Source organism: Caloenas nicobarica, chromosome 1, assembly GCF_036013445.1.
Source record: "Caloenas nicobarica isolate bCalNic1 chromosome 1, bCalNic1.hap1, whole genome shotgun sequence".
Taxonomy (NCBI): Eukaryota; Metazoa; Chordata; class Aves; order Columbiformes; family Columbidae; genus Caloenas; species Caloenas nicobarica.
The window spans coordinates 108477741-108496159 of record NC_088245.1 but is presented as its reverse complement, the minus strand read 5'-3'; the positions used below and the strand labels follow the sequence as shown (position 1 = coordinate 108496159).

General features: G+C 37.6%; 1 protein-coding gene across 1 annotated transcript in view; it reads left to right on the top strand.

The window, feature by feature from the left end:
• BCLAF3 (BCLAF1 and THRAP3 family member 3) overlaps positions 1-18419 on the top strand; it is a 35485-nt gene extending 17066 nt beyond the window's left edge. Inside the window, exons 9-12 of the mRNA XM_065637727.1 lie at positions 1623-1737; positions 7168-7263; positions 11786-11941; positions 13396-18419. Coding sequence (XP_065493799.1) covers positions 1623-1737; positions 7168-7263; positions 11786-11941; positions 13396-13425 — 397 coding nt within the window. The 3' untranslated portion in view covers positions 13426-18419. The remainder of the gene's footprint in view (positions 1-1622; positions 1738-7167; positions 7264-11785; positions 11942-13395) is intronic.

Here is an 18419-nt window from a genome sequence, read left to right as displayed (position 1 = left end):
AACTGTATCACTAAAGCAGAAGAGGGGAAGAAATTAATTTAAAGATGCTCAACTGTTTTTAATCTCCTTGATGTGCCATATAACATATTTTGTAGTTCCATAAAAGCATCTTGGGATGAATACATTGTTGTGTTGCCCTGGTTGTTTTGTGTTGTCATGTGGAATATTAACAAAGAATTGGATTTTTTTTCTGATTTTTTGGAGAATTTTATGAAGAAAAGCTAGATTTTTGGAATAGCTTTTTACTGCTATGAATTCCTCCAATGGGTTTGTTAAAGGTGTTTGCCTCAAAGGTATTTGCTAACCTCAGTCATCCTGTTTCACTTGTGATGTTGTGAGGTTGGTCGATTAGAGATGACCTGACTTGTTTGTGTTAGAAGAAATGTTGATTAAAGAATTGCCAGAGTGTAACAAAATGTATCTACACTGTAGTCATGATCTGCAGATAGCTCTTAATATGCTGCTGTTTGTTCATTTTAAATACAATTATAATGGCAAATAGTGGCAATGCACACGTACTTGGGAAATCTAACTTGTGAAGCTGCAGAATAAGTATTTCTTGTATTTGAGATTCTTTAAAGAAAAAAGAGTAGAAGTTATCAAGAGGGAAAAAAAAATATTGGCCTGTTGCATATAGCCTTTTATGTACCCCAGGCTATGTCTTCCGTGTATGTTTGGCCTGATCATTTGGGAAGGCTTTTAGTTGCCACTTGTGCAGTTGCTGCCTCGCTTACCTTTTGTGTGTGCTGCTCAAAGCAGGAGGCTCAAGTTTCTGCAGTAAGTGTGGCTGTCCTGGAGTTCAGTGTAAGGAGGGGGTCACACTGTCAGAGTAATATGAGCTGAGAGCAGTAATGGTATGAACAAGTAGAATTTTCCTGAGAATCGGAGGTTTTTCATAGTTCACATACGAGATGCTGGCAATGCCTTTGAGCTAGTTCAGTGTGCCTCTATTTTTGTCATAGTCATTTATTTTGCAGCTATGAAAACTGTTTCCATATGTTTTGTGAGCTATGAATTTTGACTTCTGGTGGTTAGTTTTCATGCTACATGTTTTATTTAGAGATTTAGGGACATATCTGTATTAGCAACGTGCTCATTAAAAAAAGCCCAAGCAAGCAAAACCCCAAAGCCCGAGCACCCTGCTTGCTGAGGATAAAACTGGAGCATCTAGCCATTTATCTGAGTTTGTGTCAGATTTGAGATTGCATAAAATGAAAAGTTCTGTACGGCTTTAAAGTTAGTTCAGTGTAACCCAAGTGCAGAAAGCATTTCAACCAGTGGAGGGCAGCAGTGACCAGCCGTGCAGGCCTAATGGGGTGAGCCAGAGAAACCTCATTTGTGCGGTGAGGATTTCGAGGAGGTAGAGTATCCCTGTTAATTTGTCATTGCATAAGAGAGTACAGCTTGCTACATAATTCTGTGCAACTTAGGCTTGAGTTTAGTCAGAGGACTGGTAATTTGTCAAATGTTCTAGAAAAAAATTACTTAAACCCCCTCACTTTGTACTTCTGAGTGATACAGATACTAGTCTACAGTTATTTAAAATACAGGGTCTTGATACGCTGTGGCTTTAGATTTTAATTGTTCTCTTTCTCTCTCTCTCTCATACACATACATATCAGGAACCACCAAAGCTGCAATCTTTCAAAATTACAAAACTCTCAACTTGATGGCTTCCAAAAGCCTATGAGGTTCATTAAGCCACCTTTCAGGAAATTTATTGGGAAACCTCACCTGGTAAGCCTAAATGTAGCTTCTGTGTTGTTTGTTCTTACATTTATAATTCATTTTTTGCGCTCATAATTTCACAATTCTAGTGCTATACTTCCTCAGATATTCGTTGAAGTATAGATTAATACAAGTGAGCTAAAACCACTCTTATGAGCAAATGCTGATACAACAAAAATAATTCTTGTGTTTTTGCATGCCTGTGCACTACTCTGTAACAACTTTGCTACTGTTCTTTATAACCTAACAGCAAGTTGGCCAGGGGTTTGTTCTTTGGGAAAGCTAGTTTAGATTGTATGTTGGGTGAAATCAAAACATTTTTCAGCTAGTCCAGAAATAAAGTGGTGGACTTTAGATCACTTATCAAATAGCAGGAACAGGTCATGCTAAGCATCTGAGCTAAATTTTAGGTTCAAAATGACTTAATGAAATTAATTCATTAAAGGGCTTTATGAAATACAAAGTTACAAACAATACATGTTTTTAAGAGAAATTGGTACCTAATATTGCATTTCTTCCACTTGGTGATGTGCTTCCTAAACTATAAATTAGAAGGCCTTGTTATTGAGCACATAACCCGAGGTAAACTGGAAGAGTTTGAGAAAAAGAATACTCTCATGCATTCTATTTGTCAGTGGCTGGAAGAGAAAGTCTGAATCTTGTCTGGTGTGTATTAGTTTCAGCAGAAATAAATTTGTAAAGTCAAGTCCCCAAACATAAGTAGTAATTGCTCATTAAGTAATATAGTAATTGCAAATAAAAGGAGTTAGCTTGAAATAGAAGCTGAGCTATTGTTAGATGTGCTGAAAGTTCAGGAAGGTTGCATTTTTATATCTAATAATGAACTGCAAACATGCAGTTTTTAGAAAATTCTGCACTGCAGTGAGGAGTTATCTGTTGAGAACAACAGTAGCTGTGAAGGCATGGGTATTACAGATGCAAAGCATCCTAAAGAAGGAATGACTCTTCATGAAGTCATCCATGAAAAAGCTGGCTTGTAGACAAGTGGGAAAATGAAATACTTCACTTCGCTATTCACATTTGTCAGTAAAATTAGGATTAATCAATGCTTGACAACTGGCTCGGAGAGCTTACAGATACTTCGTGAATGTGTCTGCAGTACAGACACATTGGCACTTTTTTATTGCGTCTCCTCTTCTGTTATTGTGTTTTTGTTCTTGCCTTTTGATTCTTTTTCTGCTCCCCTTGTCTCTTTTCTGATTTATCTCATATGTCTGATGCTCCTGCTTATCTAATATGTCTAATACTCAATATGGAAAGTAATGTAGAAGATGGTAATATTTTCCTGGGCAGAGCAGATCACTAATACAGTTAACTCGTATCTGAGGCAGTACAAATAATTTGGCTGAACAAGCTCACTCCAGTAGTGTGGCACTTACCATGACATGTAGATGTCTGGGGTCCAGTGGTGAGCTACAAAGATGATGAGGGATCTGGGGCACCTTTCTTATGAGGAGAGACTGAGAGAGCTGGGTCTGTTCAGCCTGGAGAAGAGAAGGCTGAGAGGGGATCTCATCAATGTTTATAAATATCTCAAGGGTGGATGTCAAGAGGATGGGACCAGACTCCTTTCAGTGGTGCCCAATGATAGGATGAGGGGCAACGGGCACAGACTGAAGCACAGGAGGCTTCACCTGAATATGAGGAGAAACTTCTTTACTTTGAGAGTGCCAGAGCCCTGGAACAGGCTGCCCAGAGAGGTTGTGGAGTCTCCTTCTCTGGAGACATTCAAAACCTGCCTGGACACATTCCTGTGCGATCTGCTCCACATGAACCTGCTTTAGGAGGTGGGTTGGACTAGATGATCTCCAGAGGTCCCTTCCAGCCCCAAACATTCTGTGGTTCTGTGTGTTGTGTGAGAATATATGGTGCTCAAAATGGCTTTCCTTGAAGGAGTTCTTCATGTCTGGATTTGACTGGAGAAGAGCTTATCCTGGTGGACAACAGCTCAAGCTCAGTCTCCATACCTGTAAGCTGCTACAGTTGCTTTAGTGTTTTTCGTGGGAGTTCAATGGAGCGGCAGCCAACTGCCATGTCAGCCACGTGTATCATTTCTGTGTTGAGTAGGTTTTCTGTAATACATTCAGAGCTGCGTGACTGTATTTACTACTACTTTGTTTGGAAGTGTAGTGTTAGTAGAGGTGAAAGTAGCCTTAGAAGAACAAAAATGAATGAAGGTAAAGGCTGTTTGTAGCTGCTTTCTGCAAGAGGGCAAGCATTTGGCATTTGCCATTCGGAGAGTTTTGTATCAGGATAGTATGGTTCAGGTGTCAACACTGCCGAGCACCTTGAAAAGTGTAAGGGCCATGACTAACAGGAGGTGTTTGGAGACCAATGCATTGGATTTAAGAAGTGGTTTGATGGGTCGTTAGAACATTGGTGTTGGGTTGGCCACACCTTTTTAAATAGGAAACATCTGAAAATGAAGGATATGTTGCTAGGATACACCAATATATGGAAAAATTGAGGAAGAGTTTGAAAAACAAGCAAGAGCTAAGGTAATAGTTGTTAAAAAGAAAGTAACTTTTTGTGATTTTTTTTTTTTTTTTTTTCCCCCTCAGTCTTCTTACAGATTCTTGGGTAGATATTGGTTCAGTTGGTTTCACAGTCCAAGCAGAGCTTTCCAGTTTTTGTGGGAGGCTGTTTTATGCTGCAGAAGAGAGGTAGCAATGGCACATTGTGTTGGCAAAATTGTAAAGGTGTGAGAAAACACAGGAAAAAGTAAGCAACAGACATCTCTTACCACTTTTATTGAGGAGAGTTCCACTTGTAATGGTAAAAGGAAACCCTTGGAAATCCAAAACAAAAGCTCAAACCTTCAACATTCTCTGAGGTTTGTTTGCTCATGTTTATAGGTAAATATAAAGAGAAAAGTACATCAGGGAGCCAGGTTTCAAATGACAAGCATAACAATGCCAAGGTTCAGAAAATACAGCAAAAATGAGTTCCAGAAGGGATGTTTAACAGGAAAAACACTACAGCATCTTAAATTATAACACAGGACTTTTAAAAAATTAATTTACTGGATAAATACTTGCACATTTTCATTTTTGTTAGTAAAATTCATTGTGGTTTTTATCACTGTTGCTTAAGGAGCTGTATGTATCAGCATTCATAAAAGATGGATGCTTTAAAACTAAGCCTGATGAGTAGTTCATATCTGATGCTTGGATGTTGCGTAATGTGAAAACAGGTAATGTGTTGGTCATATTAAAATGTCCTTACAGTAACTATGAGAATGGGATATTAACACCACTTCTTGCTCTCTTGTTAAATGGATGATATTAGTCATCCATTTAATTGGTTTAAAATTAAACAGGAAAATGGTCTTGCCTTGGTTGTGACCTACTTTTGGTGTCCCATGATTAACCAATATGAACTGGTCAGTGCAAGGTATGAGCAGCTTTTACAGAAGGCCAGTGAAGGGGAGTGTTTCTTGTGTTAATAATCAATAACTGGGGCTTGAGCTTAAACCTCAGAAGAACTTGTGCCTTGAAGGTGCAAATGTCTATCTAGCCTTGATTGTAACGAATGTCCATCTAGCCTTCTACCCTATTGACAAAAAAGAGCTAAAGAGTAGAAGATCAGAACAAGTATTTTCCCCCCCCTTTTTTTTTCTTTTCCATTTAAAACCTATGGTTTAGGAAATTCCTGAAGAGTAGATTGCTGTATGTTTGCATTAAGCTGTTCTAATGTTTTTGTTTCTGTGAATGTGCTTGAATCTTGAGGTGGGGATGGGGAGGGGTGTATCCACAGTTAGTTGAGAAAAGCTTTCTTTTAATTCCCAAAGGTTTATTTTTAACTATAACAGGAAACTTTATTGAATTTTTTTTTTCCCTTGCTGAATTCTCAGTTTTAAGGAGGAGAGAGCTTCCTGATTTCATTATGTGTTGTATGGAGAAAGTTAATTTGATTTCATGGAGTATCTTCATATTCTTAGAATAAGAAGGGTGCTGGGAAGTTCCTGACATGCTTCTTCCTCTGTGTATTTAGTTTTCCATAGCTTTTTTTTTTCTTGGAAAAGCCATTTTGACTACTTTGATCTCACTTCATAAAGTCTTCCTTCCTCTCTTTTTGTTCCCTGAATCCCCTCTTGTCAAGGCATTTTAAGAAGCTAAATAGTTGACTTGCAATGGTGTATTTGCAAAAAAAAAAAAAGCTAGCCACATCCCAGATAAAAGTTAACTTGGATTCTATGGATTCTAACACTGTTCTGTTGCATTTATAGCCTTACCCCCAATTAGTGACAGTGCTAGAATGCATATCCTGAAGTGGTTTTGCCACTGAAAAGGTATGGTACTTTGTTAAAGAACAGAAATTCTGTAAACAGCAAAGTATGCATTTGCATTTATTATTAGATGTTAGTACACACAAAATATTTCATGAGAGTTCTCAGGCTCCTTTTAAATTGTATTTGAAGCTGTTAAAATTTCCTTGGAAAAAACAAGTTCAACAGCATTGGAACACTTTTGTGATTATTCAAGAATAGACCATTAAAAAATGGTTAATTTGATTGCTAGGAGTTTGCTAGCAACTCTATTTTGTCTGCATTAGATGACTTTAATGTAGTAAATGCCAGTATGTAATATTTGTGTGAATATTTGTAATCGTATGCAATGATAGAAGAGAATGGTATTTTAGCCCTGTGCATCCTCTCAAGGTAGCTGTCATGGGAAATGTTGGAAAAGGGCCAAAATACACAGGTAGGACAGTGGCTGGAAGGAGTGCTCTATTTTAGGCAACTGCAGCTGTTCAGTGTGACACACAACAACTTCACCACCACTTGTCTGTGCCTCTTGCTTTTGAAGTCATGTGTGTTTCTGTGGCAGGCAAGTAATCTTCAAAATGCTCTGCTGTAATATAGAATTAAAAGTAGAGTCTTCTAAGGACTGGTGTAACATGCAGCACATCTGTTGTCTGGTTGCTGCGGTGGTGTGCACAGTAACAGCGTGTGTCTCTTCTAAAAGATGCTAACATGTATGATGCCCATATGCCACCCAGGGATGTCCAGAGTACTAGAGTACTAATCTTGTTGCCCTTACGTCTGACTCAAGGGATGATTGCTATAGCAGCCTGTCTGCTGCACTTTCCTGTGTGAAAATTGAGGTGTCTGTTCTTGGGGGAGCAGGGGTGGAGAACCTTAATTGGGTTGTTACCTGCTTAGATCTCTCTGAGATTATGATATTCCAGTAGGATGGTCTGTATCATCTTTGGGTTCTGTGGGCTCTGCCATCGCTCCAGCAAGCCTGGACTCCAGGCCCTGTGCTCCTGTTACTCTTGTTCCTTTAAACAGTGTCATTGTTCAAATACTACCAGTTTGAAAGCGTTGCAATATTTCTTAGTATAAGCTGAAATTTTTTTGTTTTCTTGAATAATTTAGTAACATTAAGCTAATAACTCTGTCTATTTTCCTACTAGAATTCTTACTATTCTTCAAAATCAAGTGATACTTACCCCCACAGACATATTAGAGGACACCTTGAAAATGCAGGACCCATCAGAAGACACTTTAAGGTACAGATCAGCTTTTATCAGATGTATGTTACCTGAAATGGTGATTCAATCCTGTTGAATTTGGTAACAGGAGACACATTTTTGAAGATTAAGTGCCATGAAAAATAGTGTTGTCATAGCCTAATTGTTTCCATTGAAATAATGAGAGGCTTAGCTTTTAGTAGGTAAGAGGGCTGGCAGGATTGCCCAGTATTGTATCTGTGCAGTTGAAATAAATAAATTAAATGCAAAGTTGAGAATAAGAATTGCAGACATTAGACAATGACTAGAAAGTTGTCTATCCAAAAAAACCAAGCTGTTCAGCTTTTTTCTTTCACTTGATGAGTGTGGAAGCTTGAACTATTTCCTAAGACTGGGAGACATGAATTGTATTGCTTTCAAAATTGTATTACTATTATTTTATTAGCCCTTTCGTACAGGGATTTCTGTGGAAGCTTTATTTTCAGGACCTCAAGATCATAAAGGAACAGACAACTGTGCTTCTTCCTGGGGTAGTGCAGTGGCTTTCTAATGCCTTTGGATTGCAAAATGTATCATGGGTTCAGAAGAAAACCAAAACCTACTTTTTTCCTTTTCTGCTGGCAGTGACGTGCTATGCATGGATCCAGTTAAAGCTCTTCAGATTAGAAAAGTATTAATCAAATCTAGAACAATGTACACTCCTTTTCTTCTGTAAAATGACTCCTACTTAACAGGTGTGTTCTCAAGAGTAAAATAACGTACAGAATAGGAGTCATCTTTCCTGTTTGTAGATAGCCATCAAAACTTTACTTGAACTAAGTTAAGTAGCTGGCATTTTTGGATAACATTTTGAAAGGAGGGCAGTGTAGGTGTGTTTGTGTGGGGGTTGTTTTGTTTTGGTTGTGTGTTGTGGGGGGGGATTGTTTTGGGGTGGTTTTTTTGGTGTTGTTCCCACCCCCACTTCAGTCTAAACAGAAGAGAATTGTTGGATAAAAAGGCTTTCAGGCTCTCCCATTTAGGTGTGCTTTGCCAGTCCATCTTAATCAGATAGCATTTTTTTATTAGCATTAGCTTAGCTAACTTTGGGAAAAAAAAAGTCTTTTTCCAAGCTGAAGTTAACAAGTTTAAAGTATCAGTCTGATATAACCGTTCCACCATATAAGGACATCATAACCTCTTCATCAGTATCCTCTCTGTATTGTCAGCCTATAGGGGATGGGGGGATCTTTAGCACTGGCTGCCATATCATTGAGGCAGTGTTGGTAGTTGATGTAATATAAAGAAAATGGAAGGTTGCCTTCATTTACATGAGCCTACACTTCTGGAAATTATGCAAGCATGAAAATGTTAACTTAAGTTGTCATCACACATACATATGAATATTGCTGTATCTAATGATCTGTCCCGTAGTGCTTTAATATTTGTAGGGAAAATAGCATATGCACTTGTATTGCAGTTTGCATATGTGTACAGCACATTTATCATTGCTATGGAAACAGCAGTACTGACTTGATTTAATTTCATCGACTCTTTTTTTTTTTTTTTTTTTTTTTACATTTAATTTCCTCCTGCGTAACATAGAGGGCTTTTCCTTCCCATGCTGCTGCTAAAACCTGCTCAGGAAGGTGATTTGACTATCTTCTATATTCAACAGACTTTATTGGCTTATTATTTAGAAAAACCCCAAACACACAAACAATAAAAACCCCACCAAAACCACACAGAATCCCATTCCCTGCCACTCCCTCTCTGCCAAAAAGAAAAACAAACAAAACCCAAACAAAGAAAAAACCCCAAACAACAAACCCCACCACATTTCTTCTAGATATAGAAAACAGGGGCATTTTAACTTAATAAGCACAAAAGAGGGTCTATTTAGAGTATTTTTAAAAAATATATGGTCTTGCAGTATGTTAAACTTCTTGGAAAAATATTTCAGAACAGCAGTGTTTATGAAGGATCTGGAGAAATGTTATAAAATTTAAAAGGTCTTTTTTTTTGTGATGACACTTTGCAGTGAATCACTAAGTCAACCTTTAAGTGGGTACATGCATGGTAATCTTTAGAACTAAACTTCACTGGCTGTTTAACGCAGTTCAGTGTATGAATGGCTGTGGTGGGTTCACCCCAGCCAGCAGCTGAGCACCACACAGCTGCTTGTGCACTCTCCTCTTAGCTCCCCTTGTCCACCGGCATGATGGAGGAGAGAAAACAGAGAGCAAAAATCAAACTCGTGGCTTGAGATGAAGGTAGTTTAAGGAAAGAGGAAGAAAACAGTGATGCAAAGGCAGTCACCACCTCCCACAAGCTGACTGATGCTCAGCTGGTCCCCAGGCAATGGTTACCTATTTTCAAGTGCCCTCCCCTCAGTTTCTGTTGCTGAGGTTCTGTGGTGGAATATCCCCTTGCTCAGCTGTCCTGGCTGTGTCCCCTCCCAGCTTCTTGCCCATCCTTGGCCTACTTGCAGAGCAGGGAAGATGAGAAGGCCTTGGTGCTGTGCAGGTGCTGCTCAGCAACAGCCAAAACACTGGTGTGTTATCAATGCTGTTGTAGTTCCAAATCCAAAATACAGCACTCTGATGGCTGCTGTGAAAAAATTAACTCCATCGTAGCCAGAATCAGTGCAATGGCATATATTTGCTCATATAGAAATATTTCTGAGATTGAGGCCATTGGTTCATAGACATTGTCATTAGTGTTATTTATTAAATAGTCTGAATGTAAAACTAGATGTCACTTTAGCAGATTTTTTTTTCTTGCTTTAGACCAGAAGCTATTGATGTTTTCCACACACCTTAGATTACCTCATTTTGCTCTAAGCTATGTGTGACTGCAGTGCCTACATACCAACTCTGTCAACTTTGTCTACAGCTGATTCTGGTCTACATTTATAATACCACTATTCCCCTCCCTCCCCACTTATGGAACATGTAGATACTTGAGCTGAAACTTTTAAGCTGTGTGTAATCTTGTTTTCAGTATCTTGTACCTCCTCCTTCTCTGTTATTTGGCCTGCTCGTTAGCTTGTTGTCATACAAATGCAGTGGCAGAGCACTAAGGCCTCCTCCTTTCCAGCCACCGATGTCAGAGCAGAGAACCACAGCAGCTGTGGGGGAAATTGGAACTTTTAGCTGTGTTCAGGGGCTTAAGGCAGCATTAAAAATGCCTTTCAATTTTCCCTGTAGTAGGCATATACCTCTTAAAGAATTGACTTGCACTTAGTTGTATTGTGCCTCGACTCTGATACTTTTCAGGAAAGGGTTTAGCAGTTAATAACCTTCTGCGAGTGTCCGCTGCCTACAAGCACTGTAAGAGTAATGCTGGGGGACTGATGGGGCCAACTTCTCAGTTACCACCTACGTAGTAGGTGGGTGAAGTGATTTAGGAAGTAACAAACCCTCTGCATTTGCATAAAGGAACTTCTGTTTTGTACAGTCCTTTCTCAGCTGTTCACCAGCCACACAGTGGAAAACACAGTGGAAAAACCTGGTACTGAACGTATTGCAACCTCAGAGCATGTGATTTGTCTTGAAGTGATCCTTACTCTGTCACAAAGAAGCCCTGTTCGCTGAAGGAATTGGGTCATACTGAAGAAGGTCTATTCCTGTGACAGATTTTGTTCTCTCCTACCCTTTAAAAGGGTTTGTAAAAGATGACAAGAATTTTATATGGTCAGGATGTTTCCTCTTTTTTTAGCTGGAAAGCCATTGTTTGTTTAAATTTCGGAGAGGGAAAACCTTTAAATTTAATGATGAATGTATACAGGAATGCTTTCTGTCTGGACAGTGTTGGAAAACGTAAAACAGCAGTACTGGAAAACTGAGAGAAATTATAATAAGCAGGGTTTTTCTTATTCTAAACATTTTGACAGCATATTTTGTTGGAGGTCTGAGTGCTCAGGAATAAAAACATTATGTAACTTTTAATGGCTGTGGTCAGTGGTGATCTTGCCGTATTCTTTCTGTGTGTTTATAATGCCATTCACCTTTAAGCCTTTTGTTACCTCTGTGGCCTCTGCTTCTGGTCCCACACTAGGTTAGTTTACAATATTGCAGTCTGGAGGTGACAAAGGCACAGAGCAATGTTCCTACTGTAAAGTCTCAAAACTATACGAAAAATATATTTACTGACTTCTGTTTAGTATGATTTTTTTTTAGACTCACCATGTGTGCCCACTGCAGGCCTTACATTACTGAATTTATTAGCAACAGTGAGATGTCTTCAACTTTTTGTTGATGCTGGTTTACTGTCAGTAAAGTTTGAAAAAATGTTAATGTTGTATAATACATTTACTTTTTTCTATGAGGAAGATAATTTTGGATGTTTTAAACAATAAGTACACTATAGCAGCTCTTTGAGCCACGTGGTAGCTAGTGGTCTGAGGAATATTAAATGAGAAATAAAGGAAGAGGCTCTGCGCTTGCAAATGCACACTTCTGTTGTTCAGTACTACAAGTTTTACGTCTGTATAATTGTAAATATAAACTATTGAGTTTTGGTGCCCTCATCTTGTGATTGATTTTTTTTTTTTTTTTTTTCTCCCCTCCCTCCACCTTTACAGAGCAACTTTGCAGATGGCCGTTTGCAATCCCATTATAAATCGGGCTTAGTACAGAAGGGTTTATATATTCAGGCTAAGTACCAGCGGTTACGTTCTGTTGGTGTAAGGGGATTTACCACTAATAAATTCAGAGATGGATTTTTGAGGAAAGAAAAGGTAAGTTGGCTTAATTTATTTCTCACTAAGCCATTAAAAATATTCATATTCATATGATCCATTCCAATTTTTAAATCCCCATGGAATAACTCAGATGGGATTTTCTGGAATATTGGCTCTTCGCACTTTACAGGCAAACTTGATTCTGCACTCCTATTTCCTCCATGTTTATTCCATGGAAACTTTCTGAAACTTGCTTTGGGTGATCGTGAATCAGAGGCAGCCTCTGAAATTCTACAGTGGCCTCTATTTCATTATTCTGTCCTTGAGCTCAGTTGATCGCTCTTCCTATTGATAGGAACTGCAGAAGAACTTTTGAACTGTATAAAATGTTACAGCTTTTGTGAGGATCAGTAGTTAAAACATTCTAAATCCTTTATTAGAATTGATCAAGTATGATCAAAGTAGTACGAGGTTACTTGTGACATCAGAGAATTGGAATAGACAACATATACAGCCCCTTGCAGTTCAGCATTCCTGTGTGAATTCTTGTTTGCTTTGTAATTGTGTCCACCTAGCTACAAGTAAATACACTTGCATAAGCATTTGTAGTTGGATTAGAGTTCAGTTCTTAGAGCACAGAAGCACAGGTTCTTAAGAGCCATTTTCAAAAAAACTCAAGTTTGCTTTTTCCCCCCTATTGTACTGTAAAACAAAAAATCACACCAAAACACAAACAATAGAAAAAAAAAATTTAAAAAACCCACACAAGAAAGAAAACCAAGTGCTTTGGGGAAATCTGTCATTTGTTACAGAAGTATACTGGTGAATACCTTTTACATTGGCAAGGACTCTAAGAAGTATGATCTCCGAAGGCTAAATTGAATGGGAATTAGTGGAAAATAGATGGAGAAGGTTTTTTTCCAAAAACTATGACCTTGTAAAATGGGCATAGAAGTGCCATAATTATGTTTTAAGTGAGTTTTTCCCCAATAATTTCCAATGCTCTTCTATAATTGAATATTCAGGTTCTTGTCTGGAACCTATAAAGCACATTTAAGACAATCTGGCTGCTGGAGATTGACTTGAATTAGAGGAGCATAATAAGATCTGAATACTGATTTTTAGGCCCAATGAAGAGTTTGAATATCTTTGAGTTAAAGTGAAATAAATCCTGAAGAATGACAACCATTTTCTTAACAACATACTGATTGCTGGTTGGCTAATTCTTAAAAACTAAAACTGTTCCTCATATTCTAGCAATTCCCATATTTTGCCTATTGTAATGATTGAACTTGTTTTTGAGATTTGTTAAACATCTTATTTCACCCTTTTGAAATAATTATGCATATGCATGCTTTAAGGTATTCTCTTTGAAGTTTTGCTGTTTCAATGCATAATTGAAAGAATCTTGTGTATTACATTCTATAATAATACAGTACTTTTGAAAGTTCGAAGGCTTTTTTCCACTGTTACAACTTGAGAGTAATGATTTTTTTTTTTCTACTCTGTAGGGAAATCTAAATATTGCAACGGAAACCTGAACTGAGCTGTGATCCTGAAGTTGAAACACATAACACAGCAAAGGGAGCATCTGTTCATTTTTTGACACCTTTGTCAAGACTTAAAATAGGATAAAGGAACTAACTCTGTAACTTTCTTGATTAAAAATTATTTTTCAGTAGTGGAATGCTGCAGGACTTTTTTTTACAGTTTTAATAATTGCTTTTAAAGTACAGTATTCAACTGAAACATTGTAGTATGTACCTTTTAGTTCCTTTTGCGTACCAGTCTCAAGTAAAGAAGTCATTGAAGGTGGTCTTATTTATTGAATACTTGTTCTCTGAGCATGATGTTACAGATGGAACTTGAGTTGTGACACCCAGAGGTTTATATGTTGAAAGTGTATTGCTTATGTAATAAAAAAGGGGAAAAAAAAAAGTGCCTGAATTGTTTGGTAATAGGACATTAGCTCAGGATTTTCCAAGTAATGACCTTTTAGGTTACACAATAGATTTTACACCTCTGTTCAATCATTTCCGTAAAACAGTATTTTGTATTACTTTAGTTTAATAATGTACTTGGGTTTCTGATGTGTATATACATTTGTAAATTGTTAGAACATTGGGACAACTTTCAGTGTTTGACTAAAATGAATGGTAATGGGCAGGTATGTAATGTACTGTAGCAGTAGCTGATAACTGCACTGAAAGCATGCTTTGGGCTGTTAGAGGATTAGTTGGTCTGTATTCAAAATTATTCTGTCTCATTTTGGTGTATGACACTCTTGACCAAGCCACATGTTCTCTTTTTTGTTGTAAGTGACTTGGTGGTTTCCTGGATTCTGAAATTGGGGTCTGAAATATTTAATTACAAGAAAAACAAAAAGTTTTTATAAGCATGTCTTCTAACAAAGCTGTTAATAATTGACACTGCTTTAAATGCAGATAGCTTGTAATTTTCTTCAAAATCCCAGTAATTCTCTGAAGCTTACTGTACTGCAATATTGTTATGCTGTATGCAGAACTAATAGCCAGAGATGTTTTCCAAGCAGCTATAAACAATATTGTGCTTATTTCCTGTTTATAGCCTTTGCCTTAATATATATGATAGGGTTGCGTGTATGTATTACAGAATTGTTTGGACTTTTTATTGCAGGTAAATTAAAGATGCATAGCAAGTAGTTTTCGGAGATGTTTTTATTTCAGAAAAAAGTTGTTCACAATATCCACAACATTTGCAGGCTAATGTGTTTCTGTCACTTCCAAGACAGTGTTAGCTGTATGGAATGCAGGCTAGTCTCTGTTGTGGATGGTAGATCAAAATTCTAATACTGGGTAGAGGTATGTTCAGAGGAAAGGAAATCTGGGTTTTGGGGTGGAACGTCAGGATGTGATTGCTGCATGCTTTTTTGTAATGGTTTCTCTTTTTTTTGACAGTGCTTTCAGTAGAGAGACTATTTGAAAGTGTGGGTATGGCTCAGAAACCTAAATAGTGTTTACTTAAGATATTCAGATTCTGAGGGGTGCTGCTTAGTGTTCATAGGGAGTAGGCAGGCAGGACGTTTGCCATGTTCATTGACGTTATGGTCATTCAACAATGACACCAGATGGCTTGTTTCTAAACCCCAAATTTTCGGTTTAAATAAGTCATTAATGATTCAGCTAGTTTTTCAGTAACTTTATGCATACACAAAATGGGAAGCTAAAGGAAAGAAATACCCTGGTCAAATAGAGGCAGGTAACTTTGTGCAGATAAGAAAATATATATTTATTAACACTTATGCTGTCAGTGATGAATCTGGCAAAATCATCCTGTATAGATTTACTGGGAGATGAAAATAAGGAATTGGAAGAACAGGTTGAGTCAACCTGAAGAAAAAGTAGTTGCAGTTGAGCAGCCTGCTGGCAGGGGAGTGCTGCATGTACCCCTGCAGATGAGGGAAGGTTTACCGTCAAGCCGACAAGCTGTTCACACTGCTCCTGAATGTGCTAAGGCACTGTAAAACACATCAGAAGTGAAACCATGTAAGATATAGGACAAGCTACTGAAGCTATATTGTCTTATTCAACAGGATACTACTGTTTCTGTAAGCTTTCTGCAGTGTTCTTGTTAAAGCCTGGAAGAGAACTCATTGAGCAAATGGGGAAAATGGATACGTGAAGAAACTTCTGACATGGCAGTTTTGCTAACACTGTTCGGAAGTAATGCTGAAGTAGTCAGACTTCAGTCAGTTAATGCTGCTTTATCTAGGTTTAGAAGTATGCCTGGCTCCTCTGATTTTGTGCTTTCTTATTTTAACTGTGCATGACTAGGTATCTCTAATTTGGTTTGTACTTCAACAGTTTAGCCTTGTTTTTTATTTCTACAACTGTGAGCAACCTATTACAAACAGGCTTTTTTGGGCATGCTTACTGACTTTTTTTGCTTTACCCACTTGCCCACCCTTGGCCCCAAATGAATGTCATTTGATGAAATTTAGTCACTGTTTGAGTTGCCTTAGCTTTTACTTAAGGTAATAACATTTGCTTGAATCACATTCTTTACTGAGAACTAATTTAGGATTCTGTCATGGTAAAACTTCCTGTATTTTATAAAATCGATACAGAAATTGAATTCTGTGACTGGCTTTGGTGCTGGAGGCATCTACTCTGTGCTGGTATCTGGTATGAGGCATTGCTATGTAGATTTATCTTTGTGAATTACAGACACTTGTTTTATAAACTCATACACAACTCAGCTTATTTATTCTTCTAGCACAGAAGAGTTCTGTTGTACTGGAATATACTGTTTGGTTGAGAACAATGTATTGAAGTTACTGATTGGGTGGTGAAGGCACAAGAAAAAGTATTAAGTAGAAGAAAGGTCAATTTACTTGAATAACTTGGTGCCTTTCTGTATTGTGACTGCATTGTAGAAAACGCCTGTACGAAGACTTAAGTAATATCCTGGTTATTTCATTTTTTCCAATGGGAGCATGGACTGATAATGCTTCTTAAAATAACCCCTTTAAATATGTGTATAAGCCTCACCCTGAGAAAGAAAAGTGTCTCTTGTATTAGTGAAGTCTGTCACTGCATTTGCATTGCAAGGGCAAGTTAAAAATGTGACTGTCTAAGAGCTTTCTAGCTTTCTGTTTTATACTTTGAAAGTATAAATGTGAAATGCTTTTCTTTTGGTTGACTTGAAATGACTGTTAAATGCTCATGCCGTATTCTCAATTGTTCACCTGTGAAATTGTTTTGGTTTTAATTTCTATCCAAAATGCAATGGGTTTAATATGACTAGAGTCTTCCTTATAAGTGTTTGAAATAATAAGTTGTTGTGATGTTAGCATTTATATTGCTGATCCATTTAATCTCTACATAGATTGGTTAGAATCTTCATTTTAAACTTTGATGATTGAGTTCACAAGGTTAACAAATTTCTGGGGCTAGTAAGAAGCAACACATTGCAGGGCTTCTACAAGCCTGCCTTAACTCTAATTATTACTTATACGTTTAAAATCACCTTACCTGATGGATTTAGATGGTCTTGAGACCTGGACATAACTGTCCTAACTCGGGTAACTGACAGCAGAAGATGGGAGTAAATTCAGCTGATTGCCAGTTGTGGTAATGGTTTACCTGCTGCCTTCTCTCCCAGGGCCTCAGGGTGAAATGCTGAATTTTCTTTATATGAACTTAGTTGCTTTAAAAACAAAACAAAAAACCCCCAAGATTACACTTATGTGGCATTAAAAAAGGCAGGGTTCTCAAAATTTGCTTGTTATGCATTGTAAAGTCATTTTTCTGTCTTGAAAATGGATAGTGAGAGCTGCCTGGAGAAGATGATTACAGATTATAGCAAAGAGAGACTTGGTTTCTCACTATTCATTGTAGAAGACTGTAGATCTTTAACCTCCCTGCTTCCTGAAAGGATCTTTTTCCATGCTGTGTAGAAACATGCCTCTTGCCTTTCTTTAAGCATCTGAACAGCCATCTACAAAGTTTTCTGTGGGAGAGCTCTCTCAAAGAAAGACTTCAGACTTGCATCCTAATGAATCTGGAAAAAAAAAAAAAGGATGTTTCTGGACATAATTCTGGCCCTTGACAGACTTCATTCCATTGCTGCAGGATTTGAAGATAGGAGGTTCCTCAGCCTCCATATGAAGGGGAAAAAAAAAGCCATTTCAAGATCTTTGAAAGCCTACTTGTAACACTTGACTTCTTAATAGACCTTAAAGACAATGATGAACATTTAAGACTGTTCTGTTTCAAGCTTGGTGAGCATAAATTTTCAGTGTTAAGATCAGAGAAAACTATTGTCATAACACCTGCCCCTTCCTTCCATGCCTGATGGTTTTTGTTGGTGGGAGGGGGTTTTGAGTAGGCATTTAGCCATGTGGTTTAATGGCTCTATGCTGCCTGCCATTTCAATAGAGTTTTCTGTTCATTGCTCTGAATTTTGTCTAAGCAGGCTAAATCTTATGTTGTCTTTTAAATATTTCATTTTCTGTAAATAATGTAGTAGATGGCTTTTATTTTGTGATTGGCTTCTCCTACATCTTTATTGTTGAGGGAAGAGACAAGGTGCAAACAGCTGTTATTTGAGTATATTTCATGGAATTTTTAAAAAGCCTCATTGTTTTGTTTTAAGAATAGTAGGTGTTTTTCCCCCAATTGAATGAGTATGTGGATTAATGGCCACTTCCAAGAAATATATTAATGTTGACCTTATTTATACTGTAGTTTCACAAGGACCATCTAACACATGTGCACGGGGGTACACATGCAAACACAATATCAGAAACCTCTAATGTAATTACTTCTAAGTGTGGATAAGAAATGACATTTTTAAACTACTGAGGATGGAGTTAAATGCAAACACATTTTAAGTCTGTAGTCTTTGGAGTCCACAATGGTGCTTTTGACAATGTTTTCCCATATCTAAAAGCCTCATAAGTACGTATAAGATGTAGGTATGTTTATATGTATGTTTAACAGTTTATATAAAATCAATGTACATTAGGTTTCTACAGACAATAAATGTTTTAACA